This window comes from Arachis ipaensis, chromosome B07 (assembly GCF_000816755.2).
Source record: "Arachis ipaensis cultivar K30076 chromosome B07, Araip1.1, whole genome shotgun sequence".
NCBI lineage: Eukaryota > Viridiplantae > Streptophyta > Magnoliopsida > Fabales > Fabaceae > Arachis > Arachis ipaensis.
This window is the reverse complement of record NC_029791.2, coordinates 16310586-16320763: the sequence shown is the minus strand read 5'-3', so window position 1 is coordinate 16320763 and position 10178 is coordinate 16310586. Positions and strand designations below refer to the sequence as shown.

General features: G+C 49.9%; 1 protein-coding gene and 1 long non-coding RNA gene across 2 annotated transcripts; one reads left to right on the top strand and one right to left on the bottom strand.

The window, feature by feature from the left end:
• Window positions 118-2746, top strand: LOC110265001. Its single transcript, XM_021107716.1, has 4 exons — window positions 118-615; window positions 919-1131; window positions 1441-1818; window positions 2726-2746. Exons 1-4 carry the CDS (start codon window positions 118-120, stop codon window positions 2744-2746), a joined length of 1110 nt encoding a protein of 369 aa, XP_020963375.1.
• LOC110264487 lies at window positions 8907-9920 on the bottom strand. Its single transcript, XR_002350667.1, has 2 exons — window positions 9599-9920; window positions 8907-9387 (listed from the first exon to the last, which is right to left on the bottom strand). It is a non-coding gene; the product is annotated as an uncharacterized LOC110264487 (long non-coding RNA).

Sequence of the window (10178 nt, the reverse complement as noted above, 5' to 3'; positions counted from 1 at the left end):
GGAGACCACGACCAGACGAGCCTCTCCACTATCCCAAGCGTTGACCCCAGAGTCCAGACCCGATCCGTCCGGTACCCGACCTACCGAACATTGGCGCCGTCTGTGGGGATCTCGTCCATGGATTTCGTGCTGGTCCAGACTGGGACAGGTTCCGAGGTAGCGCCTCCCGTGCTCGGGGGAGGCGCCGTCGCGACGGAATCCCGGCAACAGCAGAGGTCGCCCCCGAGGGATGCGACGCAAACTCACGAGAGACGCCCCTTCGGGGGGACAGGTGACAACCACGCTAGGATAATGCAAGAACTACGCCACAGAATGCAGGACTTAGAGCGCAGGCTAGCAGAAAGAGAGCGCGACCAACGCTCCCCAGAGCGGAGCCCCACCCGTTCCCGTTCAAGGAGCCGCTCAAGGCGCACGCCGAGCCCCCGATACGAGTCGGAGAGCACTGGGGGGCGGGTACGCCCCAGAAGAAGAAGTCGGGACCCCATTATCTACGCCCGACACGAAAGGCGGCGTGCGTCGAACCGGGGCGACGAGGAGGCTCACCGCGAGAACGACGAGTCAAGAAGAACTGCCCGAGGACTCGTCATAATAGGAGCGACTCCTTTCCACCGTTCCGTACTCGAGGTCCGACTACCGAAACACTTCGACAAGCCGACAGACATGAAGTATGACGGAACGCAAGACCCCCTGGAACACTTGACGGCCTTTGAGGCCAGGATGAACCTAGAAGGGGTGGGAGACGAGGTCAGATGTCGCGCTTTCCCGGTCACCTTAGCGGGCCCGGCAATACGGTGGTTCAACAACCTCTCGCAAGGCTCGGTGACCCAATTCTCCGACATCAGCCACACCTTCTTGGCTCAGTTCACAACTAGGATTGTCAAAGCCAAACACCCAATCAATTTGCTGGGGGTGACACAGAGACCCGGAGAGCCGACCAGGAAGTACCTGGACCGTTTTAATGACGAGTGCTTGAAAATTGACGGTCTGACGGACTCGGTGGCAAGTTTGTGCTTAACGAACGGGCTCTCGAATGAGGACTTCAGGAAACACCTCGCCACAAAGCCCGTCTGGACAATGCAAGAGATCCAGTGTGTGGCCAAAGAATACATCAATGACGAGGAAGTCAGCCGGGTTGTGGTTGCCAATAAACGGCAGCCGGCCTATAACCAAGCCCGGCACTTTGAAGCCAGAGAAAGACCAAAGGAACACGCCAGGGACGGCGGTCCGAGTAAACCACCCAAACCGTTCCCCCGAGTTGGGAAGTTCACCAACTACACCCCCCTCACAGCATCGATCACAGAAGTTTACCAACAGATAGCAGAAAAGGGGATACTGGCGAAACCCCGACCACTGAAGGACAGGACGGGAGGAAACAAGAACCTCTACTGCGAGTATCACAAGGGTTACGGGCACAAGACCCAAGACTGCTTTGACCTAAAGGACGCCCTCGAGCAAGCTATCAGGGACGGCAAACTCGCCGATTTCTCCCACCTTATAAGGGAACCAAGGAGACGCAACCGGGACCACGACAGCGAAGATAGATCCCGACCAACGAGGCGACGACAAGAACCAGAGGGTGACGACCACGGCCTCACGGTGGTAAACGTGGTGACGGCCAGAAATACCGCCCCGAAGTCGAAATCGGCACAGAAGAAAGATGCCAAGGTCCTAGCGATCTCCACCTCACCCGTTAGAAGTCTTAAGGGTCTCCCACCTATCTCTTTCGGCCCGGAGGATCAATGGTTCGACGAGGCGCCGGAAAGTCCGCCCATGGTCATCACGGCTAGGGTCAGAACTGGCCTCGTCAAACGAATCCTGGTAGACACGGGGGCAGACTCAAATATCATGTTCCGAAACGTTTTCGATGCCTTGGGATTGAGAGATTCTGACCTGACGACCCACCAGCACGGTGTGGTAGGGTTAGGTGACCACTTCATCAAGCCGGACGAAATTATCACACTCCCGACCTCTGTGGGACAAGGGCAAAGACGGAGAACAGTCATGGCAGACTTTGTGATATTACGAGATTCGACGGCTTATAACATCATCCTGGGGAGAAAGACCATTAACGACTTGGGGGCAGCTATCAGTACGAAACTACTGGTGATGAAGTTCATCACCGATGACGGATCCGTGGGATCCCTCAGGGGTGACTTGGAAACGGCGGTCGCTTGCGACCACGCCAGCCTTTCTCTCAGGAAAAAATCCAAAGAAGCGTCAGGGGTCTTCCTGGCCGACCTGGATGCCAGGGTAGACGACAAACCCAGACCAGAGCCAGAAGGAGACTTGGAAAACTTCAGAGTCGGCGAGGAGGACGATAAATTCACATTCATAAACAGAAACCTCCCCCACGAGATAAAGGAGCCTTTGATGGAAATGATCAGGGCCAATGCCGACCTCTTTGCCTGGACACCTGCCGACATGCCCGGGATAGATCCCCAGCTCATGTCGCATCACCTGGCCGTAAAGGCAGGAGCCAAACCAGTGGCCCAGAGAAGGAGAAAAATGTCGCAGGAAAGGGCGGAAGAGGTGACCAAGCAAACGGCCAGCCTCTTAGAAGCGGGATTCATCCGGGAACTGGACTACTCGACTTGGTTGTCGAATGTGGTTCTGGTTAAAAAACACAACGGGAGGTGGAGAATGTGCGTGGACTACTCTGACCTCAACAAGGCCTGTCCCAAGGACTGCTACCCCCTGCCTAATATTGATGCACTCGTCGACGCAGCGGCAGGGTACAGATATCTGAGCTTCATGGATGCCTACTCAGGGTACAATCAGATACCGATGCACCGACCCGACGAGGAAAAAACGGCGTTCATAACGCCAGGGGGAATCTATTGTTACAAGGTAATGCCGTTTGGTCTAAAAAATGCCGGAGCCACATACCAAAGGTTGATGAATAAGATATTCAGCGAACTCATGGGCAAAACAGTAGAAGTCTATGTGGATGACATACTCGCAAAGACCGCACGACCTGACGATCTCCTGAGCGACCTTAACGGCGTTTTCTCGTCCCTACGGCAACACGACATGAGGCTTAATCCGCTCAAATGCGCGTTCGCCATGGAGGCCGGAAAGTTCCTGGGCTTCATGATCACTCAAAGAGGAGTGGAAGCCAATCCCGAAAAGTGCCAAGCGGTCCTTCAAATGAAGAGTCCGGCTTGCATCAAAGACGTCCAGAGACTTGCTGGGAGATTAACAGCTTTGTCCCGTTTCCTCGGCGCATCGGCAGCAAGGGCCCTACCTTTCTTCAATTTAATGAGAAAGGGAATGACGTTCGAATGGATCCCAGCGTGCGAAGAGGCATTCAACCACTTCAAGGAAATCTTGGCGGCACCACCAGTTCTCGGGAAACCCAGAGCCGGAGAACCACTCTACCTCTACCTGTCAGTAACCGAGGAAGCGCTTGCCGCGGTCCTCGTTACAGAAGAAGCAAAGACACAACAGCCCGTTTACTTCGTGAGCAGGGCACTCTAGGGACCAGAGCTGAGGTATAGCAAACTGGAAAGATTGGCGCTGGCGCTCCTAGTGTCCTCCCGAAGGTTAAGACAATACTTCCAGAGTCACCGTATAGTTGTGAGGACAGATCAGGCGATTCGACAAATACTGCAAAAACCTGATTTGGCTGGTAGGATGATGACCTGGGCCATCGAGCTCTCACAATATGACCTACAGTATGAGCCCCGACATGCAATCAAGGCCCAGGCAATGGCAGACTTCTTGGTGGAGGTAACGGGCGACCCTCCCGAGGAAACGGGCACACGGTGGAGGCTTCTTGTGGACGGAGCCTCCAACCAAACGTCCGGAGGAGCAGGGGTCATCTTGGAAAGCCCAGCAGGGGTCATCTATGAGCAATCGACCAAGTTCGAGTTCCCAGTGTCGAACAACCAAGCAGAATATGAGGCTCTCCTGGGCAGACTAATGCTGGCTCGGGAAGTCGGGGCGACGAGGGTCGAAGTATGCAGCGACTCCCAAGTCGTCACCTCACAGGTAAACGGAAGCTACCAAGCCCGGGACCCCCTCCTCTAAGAAGGGAGGCGGCCAGATATGCAATCATACAGGGACAACTATTCAAAAAGGGACTTAGCCAGCCCCTATTGAAGTGTTTGCACCCCGACCAAACGGACTACGTGCTTAGAGAAGTCCATGAGGGGTGTTGCGGACACCACATCGGGGGCAAAGCCCTAGCAAGGAAGCTCATCCGAGCAGGATACTACTGGCCGACAATGATGAAGGACTCAAAGGAATTCGTCAGAAAATGCACGAAGTGTCAACAAAACGCCAACTTCCACAAGGCACCGGCCTCCGAGCTAAGCTCGCTAACGACTACACGTCCTTTTGCACAATGGGGAGTCGACCTCCTGGGACCTTTCCCGGTCGGCCCAGGACAAGTCAAATACCTCATCGTCGCTATCGACTACTATACCAAATGGGTGGAGGCTGAGCCACTAGCCACGATATCGTCCTCCAACTGCCGGAAGTTCATGTGGAGGCAGGTGATAACCCATTTCGGTATCCCGGAGATCGTTATCTCGGACAACGAGACCCAGTTCACCGACAAGAAGTTCATGGAATTCCTTTCTGGCCTGGGGATAAAGCAAAAGTTCTCCTCAATAGAACACCCCCAAACGAACGGGCAGGTAGAGGCCGCAAACAAAGTCGTCCTCCTTGGTCTAAAGAAGCGCCTAGACAATAAGAAAGGGAGCTGGGCTGACGAACTCCCCTCCGTCTTATGGTCTTACCGGACAACCGAGCAAAGCGCTACTGGGGAAACTCCCTTTCGCCTAACATACGGGGTCGACGCGGTGATACCAGTCGAAATCGGCGAACCGAGCCCCCGACTACTGCTCGCGGGCATGAGCGAAGCAGTCGAGAAAGACCTGATTGAGGAAACGAGGGAGATAGCTCACCTAACAGAAACGGCGCTGAAACAAAGAATAGCCCTGCGTTACAACGCAAAAGTCCTCAAACGAGATTTCGAGGAAAGGGACCTCGTCCTGCGACGCAACGACATCGGCGTCTCGACCCCAGGGGAAGGCAAGCTGGCGGTAAACTGGGAAGGACCCTACAGGGTAAGGGAGATACTCGGCAAAGGTGCTTACAAGCTCGAAAGACTCGACGGCAAGGAAGTACCCAGAACATGGAATGCGGGTAGCCTGAGAAGGTTCTACCCATGACCAGACGATTCGCCGAACTGAGAACTTAAAGAAATAAGTAAATACCCGCTTTGTCCACATGACAATCTACCTTTTTATCTTGTCAAATATTCGCCATATTGGTTAAATTGCTTGGCTAACGATTAACTCATACTTAGTTAATTTGCTTTTTACTCATGCTTGTCTACTTGTGTGCTCTTTTACTTCCTCCCTACGTGCGACGCACACGAGCGCGTCTTAAAACGGCAGACCGGGACTGATCACCCCGGGGGCCATCTTAGTCACGGCCAAAGACAACTGCGACGACAACACGACCACGGCAATCCAAGCCATAACTATCACAAAACGGGAAAACGGGCGCGAGCCCCCCAAGAGAAATAACAACAAATACAATAAACAACAACCCGGCCAAACGACCAAACAAGTATAACTTATAAAGAGTCAAAACAAAGAACGAACAACAGGTTGTTCAGCAAATGCATTACAAAATATCCTAAGTTACAAGACTTCACTTCCTCGGCATGTCAACAATTTTTCCGTCCTGGATAGTCTTGAAAACGCCAATTGACGACGTGTCGAAATCAGGAGCTGCGATCCTCAGCTGAGCCTTCAGGGCATCTTCGGTCATCAAGATAGCATTCTTCCCTTGCTCCTTGGCCACCTTAAGCTTCTTCTTAAGCTCAGCGGCCTCTGCTTTAGCGGCCTTCGCCTCCAAGACGGCCTGCTCCCGCTCCTTTTCCAAGGTGACAACCCGACCCTGAGCGGCATTCAGTTGACCCTCCAATGTCATCTCGCGCTCAAGAAGCCGGGCCACGGTCTCATCGGACGCCTTCAACCTCTCCGCAACAAACGACGACTTCTCCTCAGCAGCACTAAGCTTTCCCCCCATCTCGGACAGCTGACCCTGGAGGAGTTCAACTTGAGCCTTAAAGTCATTGTTCGCTTTAGCAGAGGACTCAAGCTTCCTCCGAAGCGCCTCCATACCGGATAACTCGAATTCGGCCTTCCGAGCTATCACGGCCCACGAAGCAAGGTGCGATACATCCACCTCGCCTGCCCGGACAGTTCGGTCTCATGAAAATGCTCTTCTGTCCCGGGTATCAGTTGGGAGTCAATGAATTTGGTAGCATCAAAGTTCCTCTCCATTATGGTAAGGGCCCCTTCCGGGCTGGAAGACATCTTTCGCATCTTGGGAGTATGGATAAGCTCCACGTCACTATCCGGATGAGGGGTGAGAGTCACGTGCCCATCAGCGGGCCCTTCCTCGCGGGTAGGGGAAGCCTGACCCCCTACGGCCTGTTTTCCCGACGTTTCGGTATCCCGGGTAGGGGAAGCCTGATTCTCCTTCTCCCCTGAAGGACCCTCCGAATTACCGACGTCCTTCTCTTCGGCATTCTCGTCATCACTTGCCTCAAAAAAGGTCTTCATCAGATTCTCAAGACCGGTCACGGTGGCAGACATTTCCACTGCAACAAACAACAGGCACGTTAGTCGTTAGATCGGAAAGAGAAAAACAACGACAAAGAAACATAGGCAAACAAAGAAGACAACTCATGAATATAGCTCCTGGCGGCCTCCCGCTCACCCATAAGAAGATGTGGGTTCACGGGGTTCTTTTCAAAGATAGCAAAAAGGACGTCGGCTATCTGCTTATCTACAGCCGACAACCTTTTGTACGTCACTTTGACGAAAGGATTCGACCCCGCGCCAAAACTCCAGTAAGTCTGGATAAGGCGCTCCCCCTCTAACGACAACCAGAAGGGGTGACGACCCTTGACGGGACGAACCTTGAAGAACTTATCTTTAAAACCGTGGTAGGAGTCCTCAAAAAGGCTAAAAATCTTCCTACCCTGGGCAGAACGGAAAGAAAGAAACCCTTTCCTCGCCTTCCCCTGTTTGGAGGGGTTGGTAAGGTTGAAATAAAAGAGAAAAACGTCCACCAACACCGGCAGCTCCAAGTACTCGCAGACCATTTCGAAGCAGCGGATCGAAACCCAGCTGTTCGGATGAAGCTGAGACGGGGGGACGGATATCCGGCTCAGCAGCGCCATTTGAAACTCGGAGAACGGTATCCGAACGCCAACTTGCGTGAATATGGACTTATAAAACCAGATCCAATCGGGGACACGAGGGGAGTGAAAATTGAGCTCATAAATACGCTCATGGGGAGCAGGGACAATGGCCTCGTAGTTGGCCTCTTCGTCAGTCCCCCCACACAAGTAGCCGGCTTGCCGGAACTCCGTCAATTCCTCCAAGCCCATCTGGTTGGGTGAGCTCCTTATATCGTCGGTCACCCAAGCATACGGGTCGTAAGCCGCACCAGATCCGGAAGACCGGGAGACAACGCGAGGCATACCTACAGCGGGGTACCATTCCGTTAGTCTCTGAGGTCGGGAGCCCGAAAAAACTCAGAAACTACGCCTTTTCAACTCAATCGTGACCAAACACGGCTAAAAACTACGGCTACCACATAAACCACCCAAAAACCTATCCTAAAAGCGCGAAAGGAAGCAGGGGCAAGATAGTCTTTGCGCGCAGGTTTTTTCAAATCATTATGAGCATTAAATGCCCAGCGCGGAGAACGAAACGGCAAACAGATGCCACAGCAGATCAAGAGACACGCGCACAAGAGACGCGTCTCTCCCACGATCAGCCGACCCAACGACAACGTACGAACGTAGACATCACGCGCCACCAATGGCCCTCACGGCCATCGCTGACGCGTCGGGGGCACTGTTACGGCCTGGCCCAAATTCACGTGGGTCAACCCGACCCGAGTTCCCTCCGGCCCAGCAACACGCCCTCCACCCGACCCGGACACGCGTCCCGTACGGCTTGCACACAGCTGTGGGACAGCGTCCTTGGGGGTATGGGCCTGTCCACTTGAGGGGCCCGCTACTGACATGTATATAAGGGGGAGACTGGCTCTCCCCCCAAGGTAAAGTACTCGAGACCTCGTACACCCGAGACCAGGAGACCACGACCAGACGAGCCTCTCCACTATCCCAAGCGTTGACCCCAGAGTCCAGACCCGATCCGTCCGGTACCCGACCTACCGAACAAGATTAAAACAACTTCTGATATTACTGTTTAACTTCTGATATACTATTTGTAAGACAGTGATATATGGAATTTATGAGTAAAATAATTTAAGATCCTTTTAAAATTATTTTTGAAAAATGTTAAATATATATAAAAGACTTCTAGAATCTTAATAGGCTTCAGAATTTAAAAAATGTTGAAGATAAAAATTCTCACCGTGGCACATCCGTAAATGCGCATATAACACATCCATATACGTGTAGTCTAGTTTCTCTTTCTTTCTTCTTTATTTCTTTTTTTATTTTATAGGTCTGAGAAGTTAGGGATTAGAGTTTTATAATTCATGCTCTTGGCTGTAGCCTGTAGGGATTATGATTTATGAAAGTGTCTATGATGGAAAAAGTGAAAGTTGGATCTGAAAGGTCCAAGGCAAAATATGCTATATGAGTGGATGAGAAGCAAGCCATACATCTATAGAATTATTTTAGAAAAGTTTTCCAACACTTGTTAAGAATTACTAGCTGGTCATGATTAGATTCATGGTTAATGCTACTACGATTATTGTTTGTTGTCTTGGATTGGGTTGGATTAGGCCGACCAAACCCAGAAAACAGAGACTGGATATATCTCAAATTAGAACATCACACATCTGAAGAACAGGAAAAAAAACTCTACATAATACTTCTCTCACCTAAACTTTAATTACCAACAGAAGGGGGAAAAATATTCAAATGCATCTTCCTTCCGTCTTCTTTTGTTGATGACCTTGGAAGGAGGTGGCTTTGGATTTTGGTTGAGAGAAACTTCCTCTGCTGGTATGATGATAACTTTTTCTGGGCCGTTTTTTCCATTTGGGACTCCATTAACTTGATCGGTCTCACTTTCCTTCCCAACGATATTTTCATCTTTTGCTTGCTGCCTCAAACTTCCAATCTTAATATCCTAGAGAAATTAATGGAGAACACTTCCACCCAAGAAGGTGCTACCTTCACCAATCTCATTTATTGTTGGTGATGGAAAATGAGAGCGTTGATGTATTGTTGAACACTGCTGCCATGGGATCAGGTTGTTTTCCGTCTATAGAGGAGATCCTTCCACGTTTTCACTGTTGATTGGAGGGGGTGAAGCTAGTTTACTACTCTGGGTCCTTAGCTCTGCGGTGGCTAAACCGCGAGCATTGCAATTGAAACTAAAACGAAATAACGCTGCTTATTGCTTTCATTGATTTTAATATTTCTGGTCACATTAATGTTAATTGGAATTAAGGCTATAATTTTTGGTCCACATCAACAATAACGGAGGCTAATGCTAAATTGTCATATTTATAAATCAACCCCTAAATTTTTCACAATTCCTTAACATATCCTGGTCCTTTAAGGACCTTAAAATACTTTCACCACCCCAGACAAGAACTCCATTTATTGGTCACATTAACGTTAATTGGAGTTAAGTCTACAGTTTCCGGTCCACGTCAACAATAAAGGGAGGCTAATGCTAAATTGGCATATTTACTATCTTCGAATTTTTCACAATTCTATAACATATTTTGGTCTTTTAAGGATCTTAAAATATTTTTACCATCGTAAAAGCTTCCAGGATTTGTATAGTTCATGCATATATTCTAATCTTCTCAATGAAGCATATCCTTGTGTTAGAAAAATAGACTTTTAAAATAATATTTTGACTACTTTTAAATATAAATAAAATTTTGTAGACAAATAAATTAAAAAATATATTAGATCAAATGTATAACGAATCGTGTTAATTAGACACTATTTTTAAGAATTTATTACGGTCCTACTCTTAGGTGGAATGTCTTTGATGAAAATCTTCTAAAATTAAATTTGAATCATAAAAAATATAATCCACACTAATATTTTTGGAACACTTAAAACAACACAACTTCTGTTCTTCTTCTTAATTAAATTATTGCAAACAAAGCTTCCTAATATGGATAAAAGCTTAGGTTGCCTTGTGATT

Bases quoted from the DNA above. Each gene is read 5' to 3' on its own strand.
- LOC110265001 (XM_021107716.1), top strand. From the start codon at position 118: ATGGATTTCGTGCTGGTCCAGACTGGGACAGGTTCCGAGGTAGCGCCT. The intron at 616-918 runs GTACTCGAGGTC...GGGGTGACACAG, and splicing joins CGACTCCTTTCCACCGTTCC to AGACCCGGAGAGCCGACCAG. The intron at 1,132-1,440 runs GTTGTGGTTGCC...TTTGACCTAAAG, and splicing joins ATGACGAGGAAGTCAGCCGG to GACGCCCTCGAGCAAGCTAT.